We start from the raw sequence: 25592 nt of genomic DNA, 5'->3' as shown, positions 1-25592 counted from the left end.
AATGTACATGGGACTTCCATTTGGGGTGACAATGTATACACTGACTAATGTTTATGGGGCTTCCATTTGGGGTTGCAAATAGGTTTAGGGGTTGGAAAGAAGTAATGGTTACACAGCGTCGTGAATGCAGAACAGCACACTAAGCACCTTAAGTTGATGAATTCTGCGTCATGTGGACTTGACTCATTTTAACAGAAACGTGTAATTACACAAAAGTAAGGCCTAATGGGAACATACAATGCAGAGGTCCATGGTGTTCCATTATGAAAATTCAAATCCAGTACAAAGAAAAATGGTTGCTCACGTGTGTAAATGTATGTTACCAAATGCCACACACACGTATGTGAAAGAAAACAGCTGCATGTGTGTAAATGTATGTCACCAAATGCCACACACACGTATGTGAAAGAAAACAGCTACATGCCTGTAAATGTATGTCACCAAATGCCACACACGTATGTGAAAGAAAACAGCTACAGGACTGTAAATGTACGTTACCAAATGCCACACACACATATGTGACCCAACTGACATACCAGTGCAAACCTGTGTCCAAAGCTTATCCACTCCTTTTCTATGAGGGCCTCGAACCCTGGGATGGTTCGGTAGTAACTGTCCAACATGAGCATTGCCAGAGATGTGAGCTGGGGCGTGCGGTCCCAGCCGTCACTGCAGTGGACGACCACAGACGTTTTCCCAGACTCTATTTTATCCGCAATTCTCACTGCCCCAGCCAGAAGGACCTGTGGGAAAGAAGGTGAAATGGACGAGGCTACACTGAGCGTTAACCATATACGAGACAATTCTGTGCGAAAGTTTGCACATTCTAATCACTGAACCACACAAGGATGCTATCTAGGGCTGAGGCTCGATTTCGGTAAGTTCCTAAGTTCTAGCCCCAGTGTCCCCCAAACAAAACAAAACACGAGACAAAGGAACAAGGACAAACAGGAAATTAAGAATCACTGGGAAATGTGAGCATCGGGTTTGGGTTTTTTTTTTTTTTTAATTACAAAAACAATTTAAATAAATAGGGCCAGTTATGGAAGGGTCAGAAAGTTTGAGGCTAGCCTGGCCTACAGAGCAAGTTGTAGGACAGCCAGCACTACACGGAGAAACCCCGCGTCATCCCCCACAAAAAAAGCCACGGGAAAAGTCACTTAAAATTATAGAAACAATTAAAATAAATTGGGTCATTTATTTTTAAAATTATAAAAATGATTAAATAAATCGGGTCGTTGATTGAAGGATCAGAAAGTTCTACTAAAAACCTGACTCACTGTATCTATTGCACACCTATAACCCCAGCACCGGGGAAGCAACCTCAGGCTTTCTTCAGGCTCAGGTGTTCATATATACACGTATATACCAATCTCCACGTACACGTATGATTAAAATCGAAACCCTAGCTTTAAAAAAACACAACTATTTAGAAAACCTGCCGCTAGGAGGGTGGAGTCAGGAGAATCAGAAAATCAAAACAACTTCAGCCCCACAACAAATCTGGGAACTAACCTGGGCTACGTGGCCCTGCCTTTTATTCATCGGTTGATCTGTAAATAAAACGCTGTAAATTTTTGTCAGAAAAGCACCCCCCCACCCCGCAAAGACCACCTCTATGTGCACTGATCACCTGTTCTGCACCAGAATGTCCAAAAGCTTTCCTATGCAGCTGAGATGTGTTAATGCGCAATGTTGAAAAAACGTTTATAAACAGAAATATTTACGACACACGGTTGGTTGCATACGTGATTGGGGAAATGGGATAAAAGGTTGGACGCGTTTACCCGTATGTATTCCAGCCAGTGCGTCCCGTCCACATTGGACAGCCAGTGCGACTCGTCGATGGCAGGGTACACGACCTCCTTCAACTTACGGAGTGACTCCCTCATCACGTGAATGTTGGGTATCTCCAGGAAGATGAGCTCCGCGTTAGGGTAAGCGCTTTCACATTCATATCCGCCGCCCTTCGCCTGTAAAAAAAAGCAATAACAATAATTTATTTACAATTAATATATTTATAATTAATAAATATTTACAATTAATAATGAATTGTAATAATCAATTATTATTAATTATAACAACTAAATATGTGTTTCACTATGCAGCCCTGGCTGGCCTAATACTAATTAAGATGTTAATTACTAATAATGATTAATAGCTATTAATTATTTTGCTATTAATTAAATGTTAATTTTTTTTTGTTCTTTCAATTGGCCAGGCTGTGACTTTTTACTAACTGACCAGATTATAAAAATACCACGGGCGACAACGCTTTTGTTCATCCATCTGATAAGCCTGCTAATCCAGTCTTCCCTGTTGCCAGCATTTTCACCTTCTACAAAGTGAGCAGTGCACATAGAGGTGGGCAGAGAACAGGTGAGCAGTGCACACAGAGGTGGCGCAAACCAGCAGAAACACACCATCTAATTGCAGTGCAGCAGTCACCACACCTCAAGGCCAGGAGGCTGGAATATGGGTGCCGGGAGGGGGGTCAGGGGGGGTCATAATTCCTTAGAAGTGTCTAGAAGGATTCTGAATCCCATCAGTTAATGTCTATTTCCATGTTTGCCATTTATCTCCCCTGTCTGTGCCTTCGTCTCTGCTTTTCTTATAAAAAATACTCGTTGGGCCAGCAAAATGGCTCAGTAGGGAATGGCTCAGTGGGGAAGGCGCTTGCCACTGAGCCTGACAACCTGCATTTGATTGACACTGAGAATTGACGAAGGAGAGAGGCAAATCCTGCAAGGTTGTCCTCTGACCTGTACACAAAAGCGAGCACCTGTGCACTGATAGTTTAAACCAGGACCGTGTGGCCTTCATGCAGGGTCCCTTCTGCTGGTGCCATGTATTCACCAAGAACATGTCACACTGTCACAACACGTCTGCACATCTGTCAAAACAATGTGGGGTTTGGAAACTGCAAAACTTATCTTAGCAACTTAACAAGAGCAAATGAGTATGACAGAAAGGGACGCAAGTGATCTTAGGATAAAACCTGGTCTGCAGCTGGCTTATACTCTGCAGAGGTCAAAGGTCAATATTCAAAACACACCCGGAGGAGAGTTCAGAGAAACTGGTGGCAACCTGACACCCCAGAAGTAACAATGGGTGGAAGAATTCCCATCTCCTCCAGCGACTGTGAGCATCCATGTGTAAGTTTTATTTGAGTGCCTGTTCCAGATTCTCACACCCATGAGTGCACGACCTGTGTCACCACAGCCAATGGGGAGAAACAACTTAAATGTTCACAAACACACGAGTGGGCAACCAGAACGTCATCCTCCCACACGACAGAACATGACTCATCTGGAAAAAGGAACGAGGTACGGGTGCTGCAAAACGGACCGACTTTGAAAAAGAAGGGCAGAAGACAGACACAAAAGGGTTCTTCAGCGGGGGACTCTATTTCTACGAATCGTCCAACTCAGATAAAAGCATATGGCTTGGGGCCAGAGGCTGGGCAAGGGGAATGGGGGAAAGGGGAGAAGGAGATGGCAAATGGATACCGAGTTCCATCTGGGGAGATGAAATGGGACAGGAGAGCTACTTTTACAGTATTGTAATTATTATAAATATTATGTATTATAAATATAGCAGAATTATAAATATTATATACTATATAGAGGAATTATAAATATTATATATTGTAAATATAGAGGAAGTCCTTCAAGTTACAAACTTAGGAGTTTTATGTTATCTGAATTTTTATCTCCATAAAAAGGTAAACTTCCGTACCACGAAGACGCCGTATTAATTTAGCCTGCGACTAACTATCCAGTGCACAAGTTGGCCAGGGTTGGCGGAAGAGAACAGGATCCAGAGCAGCGCAGGGTTGAGGGTGGCGTGCTCTAGGATAGCACAGGAGGCACCGGATACCTGCACGGCCAAAAGCGAAGACGACACGAGTTAGGGTACAGACAAGAACCCCGAAGACAGACGGGGCGCAAAGGTGGGTGAGGACAGTGCTTCCTGAAATGAAGATGAATTTTGCACAAGTCGCACCAGGCCGTGGGAAGGAATGATATACAAGCGGACGGGCCAGACGGTAGAGGAACAGGGTCATCCGGGAAGGAAATAAAGCCTATGATTCTCTGCATTTACGGGGCAGGGGACACAGATGTCTGGAACTCAGAAAAAGTGTAAACTGGGAATTGGAATATCAGTGTGGAGGATCTGTCATGGGGATGGGTGACAAGGGAAGACAGGAAAATGCACATGGCGTTCCAGAACAGCGGGTAACGTACAGACAGAAGGATAGACCAGAAGTCTACAGAAGACCAATATTTAAGGAAGACAGAGGAGAGGAGGAGAATAAAGAATATACTCGGATAGTCATAAATGGCCTCTGTGGACAATCTAGGATGTGCATATAATAGGAAGTGTGTGGTATGTGTGTGTTTCCAAGTGTGGCTCAGTTTACCTAATGCTCTCCAGCTGCATTCGTTTTCCTATAAATACCATGATTCCACCTTCTTTATGTTAAACTCGGTACCACTGTATGGATGTGCCATGTTTTCTCTATTCGTAGAAATATTAACATACAATAATGTACACATACACACTGATAGTGTGATATATACATTGGTAGTATATGTCATACATATGGGAGCCAGTGGCCAATGGGGAGGAAACTCTGTGAGGAGGAACGGAGGCAGCCCGTGCACACTAAGAATCAGAATGGACTTAGGGGGTCAAAGTTCATTGGTCACCTATGGCAATGCACAGATGCTCATTTATCACACCAGGGCTATAGGGTGAAAAGAACACTGCACGTCAGTTCTATAACAGGACACAGGGATCCACCATTTGGGGGTCTCAAGACAAAACAAAAAGGAAGACGACGAGGAAGGAAACCAACCGATGCCTTCTAAGGAGCGGGGTGTGAGGTTGAGAGAGTTCTAGAAAACGAAAATTGATTAGACAGACCTGTGTCTGTCAGGGCCAACCAATGTTCCTAAGAGAAACCGGTGACACGGGCAGACACTACCTATACGTGCCCAAGTCTGCAAACAAAACGTCACACACACTATGGCTGTGTGCCACTCTAGTCAATCAAAAGTATAGTAAATATTTTAAAGTCATAAATAATTAAAAGGACGGTCTTTCTCCTGTCTCTGTCTGTCTGTCTGTCTTCTCCACATAATTTTCTCGTATTTTGTGAGTTCTGGGAACAAGCAGTATAGTGGTTTAGTTTCATTTTTCAAATAAGGTTGCATTCTTTTTTTTATTTTAAAGATTTATTTATTTATTATATATAAGTACACTGTGGCTGTCTTCAGACACACCAGAAGAGGGCATCAGATCCCATTACAGATGGTTGTAAGCCACCATGTGGTTGCTGGGAATTGAACTCAGGATCTCTGAGAGAGCAGTCGGTGCTCTAACCACTGAGCCACCCCTCCAGGCCCCAAGGTTGCCTTCTTTGCAAAGACCCAGCAGTCAGGAGAAGTCTGTAAAGTAGGCTGAAAAGTGGCCCTCACTAAAGGTGAACAGAATAAACCCCTGCTGATTGCGAACACAACCTTATCTGAGAAACAAAACTGAACCAGATCTCTGGGATAACCTTGGATGACCTCGAGAGGGCCCTAAAGGTCATCATGATATCCTCAGGATATATACATTTAGAAAATATACATAAAGATACTGAATACATCTCTCTATATATATTTAGAATATATACATTTAAAGATACTGAATATATCTATATATATTTAGAATATATATTTAAAGATACTGAATATACATATATATTTAGAATATATATTTAAAGATACTGAATATATATATATTTAGAATATATATTTAAAGATACTGAATGTATATATATATATATATATTTATTTAAAGTTATGAATTGGTTAAACAATCAGTAAATTTATTAGAGGGACTTCCAAAGGGCCTGTGGTGGTTTCATTAAAATACGCACTAGTTTACGTAGTTCTCTCTATAGGGCTTTGCTTCATCGAGTCGTCAAACTAAACTGTGGGAAAGTTATGAAAAAGGCAAGATTCAATGGCGCGTTCTAAAACGATGAAGACTTATAGAAAGCATGAAAAAACAAACAAGCGAACAAACAAAAACCCCACGTTTTCTCCAAGGCTACCAAACACATACCTTGTTAGTATCGGCAACGCTGTTCTGCCGGGCATCGAAGATAGTGAGTTTATGTGACTGCGCATTGGCATCCATGATGGTCTGCAGGTATTTCTCATCTTCTTTGCAGCGTTTATCGTTGGGACCCACCAATGGCTGGCCGCAACGTGTAATTGTGGCCTGACTCTCCGGATGAATCCACGACAACACCTGATGTTTTAGGGCAACAAATAATAAATATCCGCTGAGGGGTGTCATTCGTAATATAATATATTATCTAATTAGTTGACAAAAAGTACAATGAGACATTCTAAAAATCCCTTTCTCCTTTGAAATCCTATCACTCCAAATAAGATAAAACTTAAATCGAACTATTACTAAAATCTAATCCCATTTCTATTTGACTGTCAAGCTCCATATTTTTCTAATATAAAAACATCATATCTTTATAATAACATAAATAGCACAGTGAGGTCTCTTATCAAAAACATACATACATATATACATACATATATATAGATAGATAGATATAGATAGATATATAGATAGATATATCTCAGATCTCCCATTTTTCTACAGAGGTCCAAGGACACAAAATAATTCAGTTGTAAACTTGAAGAAACCATCCCTTCCTCCTGGGCATGATTATTTCATTCCCATGTAACTACAGAAATAAAATAAATGAGTGTTTGTATAATGAGGTATTTCTTCAGATCAAAAGTGAGCAGTGCACATAGAGGTGGGTACAGAACAGGTGAACAGTGCACATAGAGGTAGGTGCAGAACAGGTAAACAGTGCACATAGAGGTGGGTGCAGAACAGGTGAGCAGTGCACATAGAGATGTTGTGCCTGTTTCTTTCTGAACAACAAAGCTCATTACTCACAGGGACTCTGCCCTTTGCTCGAAAGGCTGACACTTTCAGAAGGTCATCATCTTTCACGCTCGTTGGCACAACGATGACGGCAGGGTAGGTATCGCAGAACTCATAATTACTGTTGATTTTGGATATTTTCCAGCTCTCATTTGGCAGGCCCTGTAGGACGTTAGAGGAAGAAGAACGGGAAATAAATAAATAAATAAATAAACAAACAAACAAACCATGAATCACATTTATTCGTTTATAACTTGCTTATTGCTATTAAAATAACGGTGCCTCAAATCAAATTAATGACAGCGTGGATCCTCATTCATCCATTCTTTATGAGGCCTGGAATGCAAAAACATCTGGAAGCACAGCTTCTTCTCCGTGGCTGCACATCTGTCCTTTCAGTACGGACAAGGAAGCTACCGCATCCCATGTGACAAGTGACGTACTCTACCTGTCTCTTGTATTCAGACACTGGGTCGTAGACTTTCCAGCCGTTAACTGGAAACTTCTCTTTATAGTTGAACGCAAACAGCGCCTAGAGACGAAAATCCACAAAACGCACGTCAGTGTTTGTTATCCCATAACAAACTATAAACCTTCGTTCATTCTGCTACCGGTTCTGTTTTAATCTGCACGTTTTAAAGTAATAACTTAGGAGCCCCCACTTCTTTCTTTTCTTTGTTGTTTTTTCTTTCTTTAATTTGTTTTTCCAGGCAGGGTCTGTCTACGTAGCCCCGGCTGTCCTGGAACTCGCTCTATAGACCAGGATGGCCTTGAACTCATAGAAGCTTTTCTTAATCATTCGTTATGCAGGAGAGATAAAATATTTGAATTTAGTTATTATGCAAGAGATATAAAATCCAAATTTTTGCATTTAGCTACGTCACAGAAAGAGATAAGGACTAAACCCAAAAGAAATGTATAAATGTGGAATTGCTGGACACCCAAGGAAGGTTTGCTTCGCTGTGCTCACCTGTCCATTGGAAAGAGGAAAAGCGTGCTTGTTGAGGTTCTCAAATATCCCAAGTTTTCTCTGTTCTTCCTGCTTATACGCGAGTCTCAGGTTCCTCATGTCCTAGGAAACGATGAACAAAGCTCAGCTATTCAACATGGAATGAGCACTTGTTAGCCAGACGCCCTGACACAGCACACACGGAAGACTTTTATTCATCCCTTGTTTTGTACTCTACAGTTTTTCAACTAACAGAAGACAAGTCAACAAGAATACTCCCAGTGAGCTTTTAAAAATTAAGGAAAAAAAGAAGGAAAAAATAGGGAATAAAAAAGAAAAAAAGGAGAAAAAAAGGAAAAAAATTAAAAAGGAAAAAATGGAGAAAAAAGGAAAAAAATTAAAAAGAAAAGAAAAAAGTTAAGAAAAATGGAATAAAGGGGACGTAAACATTGGGAAGGAGAGTCAGCAGGATAGTTAAAAATAATGTTTGCTCACATAAGATGTACAACCGCATTCTGTGCACTTCCTGGCCAAAGTGGAATTTATTGTTCAGGCTAAGCTGCTGAACGAGTCATCCGTGAAAAGGAATGTTACAAATGCTTCCCCTATGCACTCATGTGCAGAAGGTGCTTCCCCTATGCACTCACTGTGAGTCGCCTTAGCGAGTCTTTGTGTCAATAGAATAAACACTATTTCTTAATAATGATTTCTTAAAATGGTTTCCCAATCAATGTTTCTATCAACTCACCAAGGGGTGTGTGTGTATACATATGTGTGTGTGTGTGTGTGTGTGTGTATATGTGTGTGTGTGTATATATGAGTGTGTGTATATATGTGTGTGTGTATATATGTGTGTGTATATATATATGAGTGTGTGTATACATGTGTGTATTATGTGTGTGTATATATGCATGTTTATATATATATGTATATATGTGTGTGTATATATGTATGTTTATATATGTATATATGTGTGTATATATATGTGTATATGTGTGTATATGTATGTATATATGTGTGTATATATGTGTGTATATGTGTGTGTATGTATATATGTGTGTATGTATATATGTGTGTGTATATATGTGTGTGTATATGTGTGTGTGTGTGTGTATATATGTGTGAGTGTATATGTGTGTGTATATGTGTGTGTGTGTGTGTGTGTGTGTGTGTGTGTGTGTGTATAATAATAACGCCCCCTGCAAGCAGTATAAATCACTCCTACGATGCAAGACCATAAGGGGCACAAGTGAGCAGAGTCCAGCACGGTCTGCCTGGCGCCGGTGCTCTCGGGTGTTTGCAGCCTACCTTGCACACAATCTCTATACCACAGGAATTGTCCCCGTGGCTCTGGGCACCGATCTTCTCCACTCTGCTGATGACTCCAAGCGGGACGTCGAGGATGAAATGCGGGTCCTGGGGATGACAATTAAACGCCTATCACGTCTTTTCACGTTTTCACTTCTTACGTCGCTGCACACTTGTGTGTCTATTTACTGTGAAGTGCAGTTGTGTTTGCACTTAAGAAACTGGCGTCTGAGAGGTAATCATAGACCTCAGGAGGTCAATACCCAAACCACAGTGACAACTCAGCAAACAGGAAATCAATGACGTAAAATTATTTACGTGATGGTAAATCAATGACATAAAATTATTTACATTATGGTAAGATCTTAACACCCGAGCACGCGTTAAGGACTCACCCTTTCCACGTTTTTGAAGAACATTTTGAAGTCCGTCACTGTCAGAGTCCCACTCACGGCTCCCGCGAACGGGCAGATGTAGATGACGTCCTTCACTGAAAGAACAAAACCAAAGCAGCGGTGACTCTCACACACATGTGCTTCTGTGACTCTCACACGCGTGTGCTTCCGTGATATCCACAACACACCTGGACCGTCCGGCCTTCTGGGAATTTAAAATTTTAAGGAATTATATCAATTATTATATATATATTCTATATGATAGCACAGATGTTTCCCGACATAGTTCCAAACTCTGATTGCCTACTTAAAGATGCTTAAGTAAAAACCCTTATAGCAATAGAAAAGTTGCAAGCTGTCTGGGAAGTGGAAAAAAAAAGACTCTGCCTCTAAACAAAAACAAAAAGAAAATTCCTTATCAGAGCTAACTTTCTGTTCTTTACCGAGTCTCCACAGCATATTTAATTCCTGCTGATGTTAAAAGATTCACATCTATCATAAAGATTGTGTGGAGTGACCGGAACATGCACGGTTACAGATGTAAGGCATGATGGTAGGATGGCTCAGTGGTCAAAGCACTCTCCTTATTTTTCTGTAATTTGATATGCTGACTGTCCTATGTTTGCTCCTACAGCTGCAGTGGGGGTAAAGGGTCGTGGAGCCAGCCAGAGAATGTGCCGATAAGTGCATGTCTAGAACGTCAGGCCGCCATTAGTAATGCCATCCTTAAAAGATAAAAATGAAATCAACATCCAGAGCGTTTACAGCACAGTTAATCCTGGTACTGGGGAAGCAGGCACAGGGTTGGGGGGTGGGGATCTCTATGAGTTTAGGGACAGCCTAGGCAAAATAGAAAGTTTTAGGCCGGCTAGGACTCCATAATGAGAACCTGTCTCAAAGAAAGTATAAATTGCCTAGCAAGCACAAGGCCTTGGGTTCAGTCCTCAGCTCCCAAAAAAAAAAAAAAAAAAAAGTATAAAATGACATAAGGTATCATACATGAATCGTGCAGACAGGTAAAACGCATTCAGTTAATTAGGGGAGAGCGCAGTGGCTGGGAACTCGCCTGACAAGCATTTAGGCTCTCAGTTAGGTCCTCAGGGCTGGGACACAAGAAGAAAAGAGGCCTCAATGAAACTAAAACATGACCGAAAAGGCAAAGGAGAGAGCAAGAGCTAAATAAGACATAAGAAAAAATGAGACGAGAGAACAATTTTAAAATTAATCATATGAGTGTAACACGTGAATGACCTCAGCAGCCTAAACACGAGGCGCAGGTTATCAAATTGCAGACAAAAGAAAAAAAAAAAACCAAAAACCTCGACTATAGGTGGCTAGAAAGAAACCCACTTTACATACGAAAATGAACAAAAACACAGTAAATGCATACGTGGTACCATGTTTACCATAAAGAAGGTGGAATCATGATATTTTTAGGAAAACGAATGCAGCTGGAGAGTAACGTAAACTAAGCCACACTCGGAAACACACACATACTTCCTATTATATGCACATCCTAGACTTTAACATGTGTGTCTCACATGTCTATGGAGACAGACCATGAAACTAGGTGGGGAAATAACATGGAAGGGAAAAGGTCGTAGGGGTTGAGAGGGAAAAAGAGGGCAAAAGAATGTGTGTGACCTGGAAGCAGAATGAGGCCTACTGTGGGCAAATTCACAAAGCTAAGAGCGACATGAATACTTTAATATTGAAAGTAGGTCTACTGATCAGGAAAAAGCTATAATACCCATAATAATAATCAAACAAAGATTTTCAGAGCAAAGTCTATAACCAGGAATAAAGGAGGCAATAATAGCATAGCACATGTTCAATTCTACAATCAATAATAGCAGAACACGTGTTCAATTCTACTGTATACACAGCGCTCAAAAGACCATCTTCTGCGCCATAATACAAGCCTTGGGGTAAATTCAGATCACGAAATTCACGTTGTGTTTCTAGCATTTTTGCTTGTTTTTCAGACAAGGCCTCATCAACTGTGAGCTGATCTCAACCTATATCACTGTAGGTGAGCTCAGACCTCATCCTCCTGCCTCCGCTCCTGAGTGTGTGTACGAACAACCTGTCCTTAAGTCATGTGTGGGTCAAGAAGAAATCGAAAGCATCAAATGTCAGGAAAACAGAAATCATAATTCAAGAGGCCGTGGAGAGCAATGATTGGAGGGAGATCTCAAGTCAGTGACTTACGTCCCAGTCCAGGGGGTTTTGTGGGTAAATCACCAATCGTAAACAGTGAATAAATTCATAACAGTTTTATTTATAAAATAAATAACGATTGAGATGTAAGTAAAGGAATATGTCTAATAATTTTTTTTTAAAAAAAAAGAATGAAAGAAAGAAAAAAGGAAAGAAAGGCCTTAAGGGATTTCATAGTTGATGGTTGAATGATTCAGTTGTATTCATGTATATCTTTCTATGTGTGTTACAAGATTGATATAAATAAATGCACAATAATCAGTTAAAAAAAAAAGCAGCAGAAACAACCCAGACATACATCCACATAGGAATGGACTCTGACGACGGAATAGTATGCAGCAACGAAAAAAAGACGGTTGCTAACCGATGTCACAATTTGGTGGTATATCCAAACAATTATTTGATTGGAAGTACAGCCAAAACAAAAAAAAACAAAAAAAAAACTGTGAATTCACTTCTGGGAAGTGCAAGGAAATAAAGTAGTCTATAGTTTTGGGGGATCAAGGAATAAATAGGAGAAGAGAAAAAAAGAAACTACTTTAGGGTTTGGAGATTTTCATCACCATGAGAGTGGCAATGGCTTCCCAAACACGTACTATATATACATATACGTATTCATATATGTATATGTATATATATGTATATACATTACGTACTACATACAACCCACGCTCACAGAAACCACGTCTCGTAGACTCCCATGAGCCAAGTCGAACTCACCAATGGCCTTAATGGACTCCCCCGGGAAAAGCGGAGCTTCCTCCATCTGCGCCAGTTTATTTCCATCCCTCAGAGCCTGGCGAGAAAGCAAACAGAGACAGGTCTCACTTACCATCTGTCTCTCGGGGTCTCTCGAGAAACACATGGAATCGTGTAAAAAGGACATGCAAAAGAGACGTGCAAAAGAGACATCTGCCCCACCCCTTAATAACATAATTATAATCTCAAAGCTCAGCGCCACAGGACACCATGCTGCGCACTCTAGCACATGGTTGCGACACACGTGCGGAGGACAGGTAGAAGGCGTGAATGCAGAAATGGCGGGACGGACAGATCGCTACAACCGCCATACAGACATTAAGTGTGAAAATGAGCTCAGGCGTCGCCTTCTGAATAGGAGACCAGGGAATAGAACTGGGGAATGGGGTCAGAACAGTGCACAACTTAGCAAAGTCCTGCACTTGGGCACTGAGTCCCGGATACATGCAAGCGTGTAAGTGTGTGTGTCTATGTGTGTGTCTGTGTGTGTGTGCATGTGTGTAAGTGTGTGTGTGCATGTGCATGTGTGTGTCTGTGTATGACAGGGAGCATAAAGAATGGGAACGCCAACGTTCATTCTCCTAGGCTACAAGATGATACTAGTAGATATCACAACACCACGCACACACTAAGAAGTACTATATAGAATCTCCCCCTTAGTTTACGTGTTTGACATGTAGAAGGCACACAAAATTCATGTTTAGGCTTGGGTTCCATCCAATGCTCCAAAATAAGAAAAGTCACAAAATCTGGAACACGTGGACCAAACATTTAAGATAAAGAATACTGGACCTGCATCATAGCGTATGTACACTGTGCATCATAGCGTATGTACACTGTGCATGATCGCGTATGTACACTGTGCATGATAGCATATGTACACTGCATTATAGCGTATGTACACTGCATTATAGCATATGTACACCGCATTATAGTGTATGTATACTGTGCATTATAGTGTATGTACGCTGTGCATTATAGCGTATGTACACTGTGCATTATAGCGTGTGTATACCGTAGGATAGGGTGTGTTCATCATGATTCTCAGGGTCAATTCATTTCTATAACTAACTTCAGACCCTTCAAGGAAACTAAGGAGCCACTAAGTTCATCAGCCACAGTGATAATGCCTTTCCGGAAGAAATACCTGTGCACACTTGGGAAAACGTTAACGTCCATCAGAAAACGGGGTGTGCAATGCTGATCAAGGGTATGGTATGCGTGTCTCTTGTACCGGGGGGCAGAAGATTATACGGCCCACTGTTTCCTTATCAAAAAGTTAAAATCACATAGACAAATAATCCATTCAATTTGAATTTTTAATTTTCGGTACAGATTTCTTTTTAATTAACCGAAAGTACCTGTGAGATTTTGATTTTATAGCGCCGGGGAATCAAGCTTAAGACACTGGATGTGCCAAGCGGGTGTGCTGTCACCAAGCCACGCCCCCATCTTAACGTCACATCTCAGGTTTACATACAAAGTTGGCTGACTTTTTCCACTTAATGTCCAATTTTACAGTCATTTCATTATATATATACATAAATGAATATATGTATATGCACATATACATGTTATACATATATGTATATGTATATATGTTATACATATACATATATGTATATACACGAATATATATATATGTATACACACGAATCCAAGGCCTTAATTAAGCATGGTTCATCACTGAGCTTCACCCTTAGCCCCATATATAGATTCCCTTTTACTTATATCGGGCTTGGAAATGTGCTTTTCAGTCCATAAGGCATAAATGTGCTTTTTATTCCATAAGGCACACATACTTTTAAACAATTTGTTTCACAAACACTAAAATACCAACGACCTTAACAGGAGCCTCGATCTGAGGCTTCACTTGACTGAGCAAATATCGCAGCATATAGACCGAGATTCCATAGCTTATATTTAAAAATACTGAGGGGGTTGGAAGGGTGGCTTGCTGGTTAGAGCACCAACCGCTCTCCAGGAGGTCCCAAGTTCAAATCCCAGCAACCACATGGTGGCTCACGACTGTCTGTGATGGAATCTGGCACCCTCTTCTGGTGTGTGTGAAGTGCACCCACACACATGAAATAAATAAATAAATCTTTAAGAAAAAAATAACTGGGGATGAGTTATTCTGGAATCTATTTATGAAAACAGGCTTCTCTCATCATAGCATCTAGATGGGGTTTGGGAAGAGATGACGCCTTTTCAGCTTCAGAGCAACCACATCAAACGTTTTCAAGATTTCCAGCCTGGGCTGGACAGTGAAACCCCCCAGCACCACCCACGAGGCTACTTCAAGTTAAACAGTAGGGAACGACTGGTTGCCTTCTTGTCCCATTGTTGGTCGTCAAATACGACTAGAAATATCTGTGCGTTTTATGAGACTTTTTTTTTTTCAGAGCTGGGGACCGAACCCAGGGCCTTGCGCTTGCTAGGCAAGCGCTCTACCACTGAGCTAAATCCCCAACCCCTTTATGAGACATTTTATGTTTCAGAAAATCATCCTTAAAACATAAAAGACGCAGAAATAAATATTAAAAATTTTTTTGATTGGATTTCTTTTGTAAGATAATCCTCAAAACTTAAAGATGAAGAAAATATTTAGGTAAAAAACATTGACCTTCTTCTAGGAAAATCGTCCTGGGAAAAAAATAATTCTCAAAATATTGAAGAGAATGGAAATATTTAAGGAAAAATATTGACTTTTTTGTGGAAAATCATTCTGAAAATACGAAATAATCCTCAAAACATTAAAGACTCAGGAGGTATTTAAGGGAAATAATTCAAGTTTCTGATAAAAACATTCTGAAAATATTTTCAGAAAACAATGTTTTTCAGAAAATAACCCTGAAATTAAAAAAAAAAAAGAAAAAATATTTCAGAAAAAAATTTGAAGTTATTTGTGGACGATATTCCTCAAGATTTAAAGACTCAGAAAATACTCATAGAAAAATTGATGATTATTGGAAAATAATTCTGAAAGTATAAAGACACAGGAAATACTTATATGTGTGTCGATACAAGACTTACACTAATGATCATTAAACACAGGTGTGTCAGGAGATGGTACTCACACTTGCGCTGCACTGAGCTTTGACTGCGACCACTGAGCTGCACAGGACACAATCTAACCCTTGATTTATCCAACCTGTTTGGAGCACGTGCCTCTTCTGCCCGGCTGAACAACTCCCTGTGACCTCATCTCAACCTCGGTGCTTCGATTCCGAATGTCTAGGTAACATCAACAACCCTCCCCACCCAGCTTTGTCCCTGAGGGATCCAACCTGCCCAAATGACCTCTGACCTTTCCGGTTTTTTACAAGCGTGAATCCAAACTTCCAGCTTATGTAACAGCTGCATGCACAGCTGCATGCCCAGGTGGACAGCTTACGTAACAGCTGCATGCCCAAGAAGTGATTTTCTGACAGTCCTAAAAGATGCTTCTGGGGGTCAATGATTTGGTTTCTATAGCAACAGTAGGAAGCACATCACTGCTTCGTGAACCTGGAGAACATTTGGAAGTATGACGCAAAGAGCAGGATTCTGCACTCTGATTGATAAAAATAAAATGCTTTTGCTCATCCCACACATGCAAAAGACCACGTGCCCTGTTAGGCACATGCAACGTAACTTTAAAATTTATATGACATTAATTCATGCGTGTGGGTGTTTTGCCTTCATGTGCATACATTTGTGGCTGCACGGCCAGAAAAAAAGGCACCGGATTACCTAGAACTGGAGCTGCCATGTGGACGCCGGGAATTTAAAGAGCAGCTGGTGCTTTTCACCTCAGCTTCACCGCTCAGCTCTGAGTAAAGAAAAGTTCACACCCTTGCAGAGAACCTGTCACATTGTGTGCTCACCCCTCTAGGTCCCTGTTACAAACACTTCGTAATCTTACAGTGGTAAAGGTGACGCAACCCTATCTTGGGTAACCTGGAGGTGTGGATGAACCCATTTCTAGTCGACCAATGTTGGATAAACCAATTTTTGCAAATAATGTTGCAGTGGGATCTGCCAGATGCAGATGGGAGAGCACTACTATGGTGGCAAAAAGCTTTGCTTATGGCCGAGATATCTAGTGTGAAATGGCATCTAGATACATGGTCTGCAGCCATGAACAGATGAACATGGAGAACTTGCCACCTGATCAGCTTCAGCTGCAGAAGGGTAGCCATTGTGTTCTTCCTGTAGCTCCTGCACAGCACCGGGTACGTGGACGAGGAAGGGCAGAGGAGAGAAAGAGAAACAGGTGCAAACACACAGGTGAACAGACAGAATTTCCTTGGGAGACAGTGAGCGTGGAAAAGCTGACATGCCTTCCACGGCTCTGCAAACTACCACACCTGCCCCCTTTGGGTTAAGGAAATAACGTGTGTACCACCTATAGCATCCTTGACCTAAAATGCGGTTGTCTATTTTCCGTGTTTGTGTTGGGGTAGAAAAATGAAAAGCAAGCGTGGATTTTGAACAATGCATTGGGTTCATAAGGCTAAGCAACACCGTAGCAAACAGCAAAGAACGCCAACAGTCACATTGTGTGCTCGTAAAGCACATCATGGAAACCACATGAAAGGCAGAGTCACGCCAATACATGTAAGTTGTACATGAGTATTTTAAGCAGAGTGAGTATTTGCATATCCTAAAGGGTTGTTATGTTACCCAGGGATAAGTTTCATTGCATACGTGCACATGACACATGCTCAAGATTTTATAGATAACATACACATATATAAAAATACATATGTGCACTAGTTTATTACTTATTACTAATTAACCACTGTGACTTACAATCAACATCACGTTAAATATTTCCAACTATAATATCGAAAACATGCTTCGAAGAAAGACCGCAACGCTTTACGGTATTCATTTCATTCTTTTTGTTTAAAGGCACACGGTTCTTAACTTTCACGGAATCGATGTGACAGGATTATAACCCCCTTTTAAAGTGGCATCAGATTTCTAACCGTGAAAATATTAAAACTAATATGAAATCGGTTCCAATGGCACTGGAAAAAATTCTAAATTTCTAATTTTTACATGCGTGAACAACAGCATCACTCACTGTGTGACTTTTAAAATGTCAGAACGGAAAAACTAGTGATTCCTCAGAACGAATTCTCACAGTGCTTCAAAGTCCATACAAGTGTGAGCCAAACGCAGATATTGAACTGTGTGAATTGATGAAAGAAAATAAATCTCAAGAACCAAAGGAAACGAGGTAAGAGTTTTGCTCAATTTGGTCATTTCCATACCACGTCCCTGGCTTTGCAAGAAGGTTACAGATTTCACACTGAAATAATTCGATTGAGCTATGAAAATCCAGATTGTCTGCGTGTAACGAAAATAAGTTAATTTTTCCACATCTGACACCAGGAGTTAAATGTGTGCAAATTATCAATCTTTGTCCTGCTTTATGAAAATTCTGAAACAGAAGGAAAATCATGAGGAAGATAAAAGCTGTAATTCGCTCTATCTGCGTTTAAAAAATACCGACTTCTGTAAATCTTGCTCCAAGATTAGTGCTTCAAGTTTTTTTTGTTTGTTTGTTTTTTGTTTTTTTGTTTTTACTTTGCATTGCACGTGTAAACACAAGCATGACTTAAAATCGTACTTGGGTTGGACGGACAAAAGACGGTCGCTTTTTGAGTTGCTGAGTTCTTTTAGCGTGAACCACGCAGCAAGCATGAATCACACGGACCATACATACACTTACATATGTATTATGTACGTGTGAAACAATCATAATTAGAGAAGAGGGACAAAAGGGATACAATTTTGTTTCCATTAAAAGCATATTTTTTTAAAAGAGGCCAACACAGCACTGGCTGTGACCATCCCTTGGGTCAGAATCCATATGGTCTGAGGAAAGACCATACATCACACTGGTAACAATTTTCCCCACCTTAACGCGTTAAAGAATCGCACATTTAAAAACCCATAGCAGACAAAGCATCTCCAGTAAGCACTTAAAGCTGCAACACGGCAGAGCACGCTGATCAGAGGGACGTGTACAAACCAAGTGTGCATAAAACACAGACATATACGAGTGGAAGGCCCATCTGCCGAAAGCCGAATATCCTTACCCTGGTATCTGGTCTCCTGAAAACCTGTCAGTTAAAATACAGAACATCATCATGGTCACGGAAATGTTCTTATGGACCCGCAAAAGATGCCGTTAGATTCGATTTTCCGGTCCCAAAGAAATATCATATGTATTATATATTATTATAATATTATCATCCTCTATAATAGTCTAGTCCTAAAGAAATATTATACATATTATACATTATTATATGATATCACGGAAAGATGACCTGTGAAAGATGCTGTTAGATTCAACAGTCTAGTCCCAAAGAAATATCATATTACATATTATTATAATATAATCCTCCACCATATGTTTACTCTTGAAGTTTTATTTAATATCAAATCAATGCCTGACACGTTTGTCCCGTAATTTCCAGGGAAGTGTCTGATTTGAAGAAACGCATCTCCTTCATCCCCAACTTTCTAAACACACGCCTTTTACAGCACACATTTTCACGAGTGATTGCGAGCGGACTGCATTTCCAAAGTAAGTGATGTTTCTGTTTAAAAAGACTGGAGGTATTGTATGAATTCAGCGATGTATGGACTCAGTATCCTAACAGCAAGATAATCACAAAACGTAACCCGGTTTCTCCTTAGTGACCTGTGCTTTCAGATGAGAAAATAAACTTCAGAATAGAAAAAACAAAAACAAACAGACTACAACCTCCTTCTGGTCTCTAACGGTTTAAAGTTTCTGGATGTCTTAACTTTAATCCATTGTCAGTGTTTTTTTTAAATGTATATTATATATATTATATATTATATATACTATATTATATATTATATACCATATTGTATTCCATATGTTCTACATTATATATACTATATCATATATTGTATATTAATTATATTCCATATATTCTATATTCCATAAACTATATCATATATTATATTCCATATATTCTATATTCCATAAACTATATCATATATTATATTCCATATATTCTATATTCCATATATCATATATTATATATTATATACTTATATTCTATATATTCTATATTACAAATATTATATTATATATTATGCATATTATATACTATATTCTACATATTCTATAAATTCTATATTATATAATACTATATACTATATTATGTACTGTATTATATCCTATGTATTCTATATTATATATATTACATGTTATATGTGATATATTCTATAAATTCTATATTATATATACTATATTGTATACTATATTATATTCTATCCCCTCTTCCTCACCCCTATGTTTGACAGGGCTACCATGGTCCATCCGAGGTCTGGACCTAAGTCTGAATCATCTTGGATTCTTCCTCTGTTTCATTTAAATTTCTTGACTTTATTTCCGAGCAAATGGTCCCAAGACCCAAGCTGGAGTTGCCCTTCTGGGGGATGAGGCCTGTGTGGAGTTCCCTGTGCGACCCCGGCCCATGTCATCTCTGCATGGCTTTAATTTATGCACATCCGCGCTTTACCCCTGTTATTCCATGATACTGAAGGACTTTTCGTGATTTCCTCCACCGTCTGCATGTACTTCTTTGGTGGAGGACATTTCACAAAGTCCGATCGCCGTCTGTTTGAGCAATGTCTTCCGGTTTAAAATATCTTAATGGGTGAGAGGAGATGAACATTCCACGAAAAAGAATTACTTTTTTCAAATACTGAGACCTGCTCTCTCTGTTTCTGCAAAGGCAGAACAGACAGACTTTTTCCATGTCAACAGTAGCTAAAATATCTACAAATTGTCTAAAAGATAAGAGCAACCCAAAGTGTGAAGCGATGAAGAGAAAGCGGCTGGGGGTCTCCGTACCCAAGAGCTGACAAGCTACAGAGCAAGGGAGGAAATCACAAAAAGTCCTTCAGTATCATGGAATAACAGGGGTAAAGCGCAGACGTGCATAAATTAAAGCCATGCTGAGATAGCACTGTATACTTATAAGAACGATTGGAATATTGCGCAGCAATGAAAAAGGAAACCCGATTTGTAAAAATGGGTTTATGGGGCGTATCGGACCCTTGATTCTGCATATCTCTCTTATATCTGCCCTCTCTGTTATGGAGATGCCCAAGTCTGCAGTCTACAAATAATGAGTCACCCATAAAGCTGGGCTTTCAGGCATAGATGGTCCTAGATTTTCAGGTCGGATAGTGAATCCTGAAAAAAATAAAATAAAAAAAAGCTCCTCCGGAAATTTCTGTGGAGGATCCAGAAATGAACACAGTTCCACAGCAGCTGAATTTCCTCTCCGGATAGAAAATGCAAACTAAGAAAGGAAGAAAACGCCGGAGCTGACATTCAAGTTTTTTTGAAAATTTTTCGAAAAATTCAGTTTGGACCTTGCAAAGAAATGGAGCCAGGGCCACAGACACAACGAGAAGGGAAACAAATGCCACGGGGGATGGGGACATCACAGCGATGATTCCACAGCCAGAGGAAGCAAGGTGTCCCCATAGCACACTGTTGGGTGGAACATTCTAGAAACAAAGGCAGGTAAACATTTAAACTCCGGCCGTGACCCTGTGACCCCAGTGATCACACACAGCCAGCACTATGTGTGCTACCCAACAAAATCCCTCCTTCCAGTCAAGTCACACTTGTTTTTTTTACCCGTGCGTGTGTGCATATGTGTGTGTGTGTGTATGTGTGTGTATTGTGTATGCGTGTATGTGTATGTTTGTATGTACGTGTGTGTGCACGTGTATGTGTGCCCGTGTATGTATGTATGTGTGTGTGTGCCTCTGTGTGTATGTGTGTATGCATGAGTATGTGTGTGCATTGTGTGTATGTGTATGTGTGTGTGTGTATGTGTGTATTGTGTAATAATGGTTGTACCATTTCTATAGAGGCACTGGAAATATTTTGCTGTGATTTCTAACTATATTATTTTATCTAATCTATGAAAAATACAGGAAGATAACAGTCTTTTTTTTTCTTAAGATTTATGGATTTATGTGCACCGTCGCTGTCCTCACACACCAGAAGAGGGTATCGGATCCCATGACAGATGATCGTGAGCCACCCTGTGGTTGCTGGGATCTGAACTCAGGACCTCTGGGAGAGCAGTCAGTGTTCTAACCACTGAACCACCTTTCCAGCCTGACAGTCTTATTTTTAAAAAATAAATTCAAGGGCAAGAATTTTAAAAATGACGTCTTTATTAATCCTTCGGGAACTTCATACAACGTATTTTGATCTTATTCATAAAACGACCCCAAGATTTTTTTTCCTATACATTGGCCTGGTTCAATGAATGCAACTGAGTTGGCGAGGGGAGGGTAAACGAAAGGGGAAAAAAAAATTCTCGCGTTTCTTTTAACGATGTTCATTAGCAAGTTAATATTAGGATGGGTTGGTAGTTAATAGCAAGTAATAATAAAGTGAGCACGGATTAACTAGTCCTACCCGCCTGCCCACTCAGCTACGGCAATGCCTGGCAAGTACCTGTCATTCCGCAATTCCATCTCATCTGTGTGCGTCTTGAGGAGGGAATTCACACGATAATTAGTATTATTAATTACTAATTAATAATTAATTTTACAAATAAGTCTTTTCTAGTAACGGCTGGAACTTCGATCCTAGACCTTTTGGCTTCTATGCCCGAGGCCCAAAATGGTCGCTCCAAGTTTCCATGTTGTGCGTATACCAGTCTGTGTGCTTTAGGATGACTTCATGCTTTTGTTCTTTAAAATATATTTCTCTGAAAAGAAGAACAACTCGCAAATTATAGATTTAATGCCGAATCTGTAGATTTAGTTACGAAACATGAGTGATCCATTGAAGGTTTTGCCTTTGATCCAATGTTGGGACTGAGACCCCGATTTCCAATGGGCCTAAGAATCTCACTTCCTAAGAAAAGCGCCCGGTAACCGTTTTAGGACGAACCGATTCCACCACACAAAAAAAAATTCATGATTTATGACTAAATCTGCAAATCTGGCATGAGGTTTATAATTTGTGAGTTGTGCTTGGCATGTACACGGCAGGCGGCACTGATGTGCCCATGAACCGTTTCTCATAAAATGGAGCTCGGTTTAAAAAAATTTTTTTTGATTGAAACCTTGGGACAATTTTTTCTCTCTCAATTACAAATCAATGAGCAAGAGAGAGAAAATGGGCGGTGTTTTCCACCAACATTTCAGATTAAACACCATACCGATAACGGATCAATCACTCAATTTCTATACCAATAACGGATCAAAGGCTCAATTTCTACACCGACAGCGATCGATCGCCCCAGGGCACTCACCTTGTAATCCCTGGACACGTTTTCTGACGTCACCGAGCCTGACATCTGTGTGGAGATCGTGGCCGCGATGAGCTGCTTGCACCACTCCACGTGCGACCCTGCGGGGCTGAGGGGACGGCACGGTTAGACCTGGGTACGGATGTATAGATAAGACATATAGTAATATATAGTTTATATATCCTGTTGCTTTCCACAGTGTCTCTTTTCAGAGGCCGCCTTATTCTGTAGCCCAGGCTGACCTGGAACTTGTTATTATAAGTTATCATTATTATTATCATTATTATTACTATATAACTTATTATTTAACTTGCTATTTAACTTATTATATAACTTATAATTATTACATAACTTATTGTTATATAACTTATTATTATCATTATATAACTTACTATATTTACCACCCCTGACTGCACCCTTCCCCCCTGGAGCTGTTTGCAAACCACAGAATCTCCTCTGTGTCTCAGCGCTGACTGTGCTGTTTGGAGAGAGGAGTGGGTGATGGGTATCCATGCATTTTCTCATCTACAACAGGAAATGGCCTGGTCCAGGACAGTCACACGGGGGTTTAATAGGCTCAGGGGTATAATGGTCTGGGTTAACCTGGGGTATAATGGTCTGTGCTAACATGGGGTATAAAGGGTCTGGGCTAACCTGGGGTATAAAAGGTCTGGGCTAACCTGGGATATAAAAGGTGTGGGCTAACCTGGGGTATAATGGTCCGGGCTCAGGACCTGCTTCTCTGAACAGCTGCGTCTGTGACCTTCGGGAAGCCACATCTTCTCCCAGGACCGCAGCTGCTTCCCCAGGGAAAGTGAAAAACTCTGCGGCCTGGCCGTTCAGATGTCTCTTTGTTATTGATCATTTATTCTGCGGTCAGTTTTCCGTGATCGATAAATGACAATGCGCTGCGATGGCGCCTCAGTGGAAAGGTGAGGGCGCTGCCTGTCACCCCACTGCCCGTCTTCGGAGGTCGCGGACATCTCCTGTCATCACCCGATTGGGGGGCGGCCTCTCCCGGTCGGATATGGCTTCGAACTCACATACTTAAAGCTACCTCGGAAGCGGGGATAGGGGGGATGGGGGGTGGGGGGACTCGGGTACCTAAAAAACCCTAAAAGGAAAACAAAACAAAACAACAACAACAACAAACTGTGCCGTTCAGAGTGTCAATCACACAGACACTCACTGAGTACGCGTCAGGAAAATAGGTTCGTGTTTAACACCGTGACTTTAGGGTTCTGTCGCATCAGGTTTGAACGCGCATCTCTGTTAAAGTGCAAAAAAAAAAAAAAAATCCTAAAGTCACGATGTTTAAACAGGAACCCATCTTGTTCTGAGTTTCCTCCTCTAACTGCACAGGTTTGTCAGGGAGTCCTGGTCTTCAGTTTATTCACGCACTCCTCCCTCTCAGGTGTTCAAATCTGTGTGTCTCCACCACCATCCGGGACAAATCCACTACCTGGGGGAACTCAGCTTCCGCCTCGAGCGGCGGCGGCAGCGGCGGCGGAAGTGGATCTTAAAATCACACCGTTTACACAGGAAGGTGACAATAAAAAGCCACGTGGCTTCCCCCGGGCGATCCTCGGCTCGGGCCAGGGACGCACAAAAGGGGAACAGGCATTGGCGCGGGTGTGACGGCTCCGAAGCCGAGAACTGCGGGGCGGAGGGAAGCTCCGAAGCCGAGAAATGTTGGGGGAAGGGGGTAGCTCCGAAGCCAAGAACTGTGGGCGGAAGTAAGCTTCGAAACCACGAACTGTGGACGGAAGTAAGCTTCGAAGCCAAGAACTGTGGGCGGAAGTATGCTTCGAAGCCAAGAACTGTGGGCGGAAAGTAAGCTCCGAAGCCAAGAACTGTCGGGCGGAAGTAAGGGGGCAGCCAGTCCCAGGCAGCGGCCCGAGATGGGGACAGGGAAACCTACTAGAAGTCGCCGCCGAGCCAGGAGGGGACGCCGGGCCTCGATCTGGGCACCGCGGGGCTGTGTCACCCGAGCCCCACTCACCTGTCCAGGGTCTCCATGCTGGGGTGTCGGGAACTGCCGGAAGCGCCCCCCGCAACACGAGCGGGTCTCCAGCTGGCGCCCGGTCCCGGCCCGGGGCCCGCAGCGCTTTCGCAGCCCGACGCCGCCGCTCCCGGCCTGTCCATCACGCGTCAGGTCCGGCGGCTCCCGTGACCCCCGATCTCCCCGACTGCGCCCCTTCCGCCCCGCTCCGACGATCGACCACCCGCGTCAGGCGGCCGCCGCCGTGAGCCGTCACCTGGCGGCCCCGCGTTACCCACAAGGCCGCGCGCAGGGGAGTGGGGGGCGTGGTCTGCTCAGTGAGAGCGGGGCGTGGCGGGCCCAGGAACAGGGCGGAGCCAAGGCAGACCCGGCCCCGAACCCGCAGTGGCTGAGCATGGGGCCGGCGCAGCCTCTAAGGTTTGGTAGTGCAAGGTGCGCTTTGCTCTGCATACAAATTGGAATCCGGACGCTGTCAGATGATTTCACACTGTGTGCCCCAGGTTACCACCTCTTTGTGTGTGTGTGTGTGTGTGTGTGTGTGTGTGTGTGTGTGTGTGTGTGTGTGTGTGTGTGTGTGTATTCTGTGTGCATCTGGGTGTGTGTGTGTGTATTCTGTGTGTCTGTGTGCATCTGTGTGTGTGTGTGTGTTCTGTGTGTCTGTGTGC

At 41.7% G+C, this 25592-nt stretch overlaps 1 protein-coding gene and 1 long non-coding RNA gene across 9 annotated transcripts in view; one reads left to right on the top strand and one right to left on the bottom strand.

The window, feature by feature from the left end:
* Positions 1-25218, bottom strand: part of Mtmr1 (myotubularin related protein 1) — a 33504-nt gene extending 8286 nt beyond the window's left edge. Inside the window, exons 1-13 of one of the 8 annotated variants that reach the window (XM_039096940.2) lie at positions 24928-25215; positions 22929-23034; positions 18696-18719; positions 16753-16803; positions 12562-12637; positions 9622-9716; positions 9227-9334; positions 7940-8041; positions 7418-7501; positions 6982-7131; positions 6118-6306; positions 1788-1973; positions 537-743 (exon numbers count right to left, since the gene is read on the bottom strand). In XM_039096940.2, the coding sequence (XP_038952868.1) occupies positions 537-743; positions 1788-1973; positions 6118-6306; positions 6982-7131; positions 7418-7501; positions 7940-8041; positions 9227-9334; positions 9622-9716; positions 12562-12637; positions 16753-16803; positions 18696-18719; positions 22929-23034; positions 24928-25070 (1521 nt within the window). In that variant the 5' untranslated portion in view covers positions 25071-25215. Of the gene's footprint in view, positions 1-536; positions 744-1787; positions 1974-3738; positions 3880-6117; positions 6307-6981; positions 7132-7417; positions 7502-7939; positions 8042-9226; positions 9335-9621; positions 9717-12561; positions 12638-16752; positions 16804-18695; positions 18720-22928; positions 23035-23631; positions 24875-24927 lie in introns of those variants that run through there. The other 7 variants (XM_063277455.1, XM_039096941.2, XM_039096935.2 and 4 more) reach the window with 7 other exon arrangements.
* On the top strand, positions 2080-4835 carry LOC134482992 (uncharacterized). The gene is made up of 2 exons (XR_010059772.1): positions 2080-2379; positions 3725-4835. It is a non-coding gene; the product is annotated as an uncharacterized LOC134482992 (long non-coding RNA).
* Positions 25219-25592: the final 374 nt, after the last annotated feature.

Source organism: Rattus norvegicus, chromosome 18 (assembly GCF_036323735.1).
Source record: "Rattus norvegicus strain BN/NHsdMcwi chromosome 18, GRCr8, whole genome shotgun sequence".
NCBI classification, from domain to species: domain Eukaryota; kingdom Metazoa; phylum Chordata; class Mammalia; order Rodentia; family Muridae; genus Rattus; species Rattus norvegicus.
Note: the sequence above shows the minus strand (reverse complement) of the source record. Positions and strands in the feature narration are given on the sequence as shown.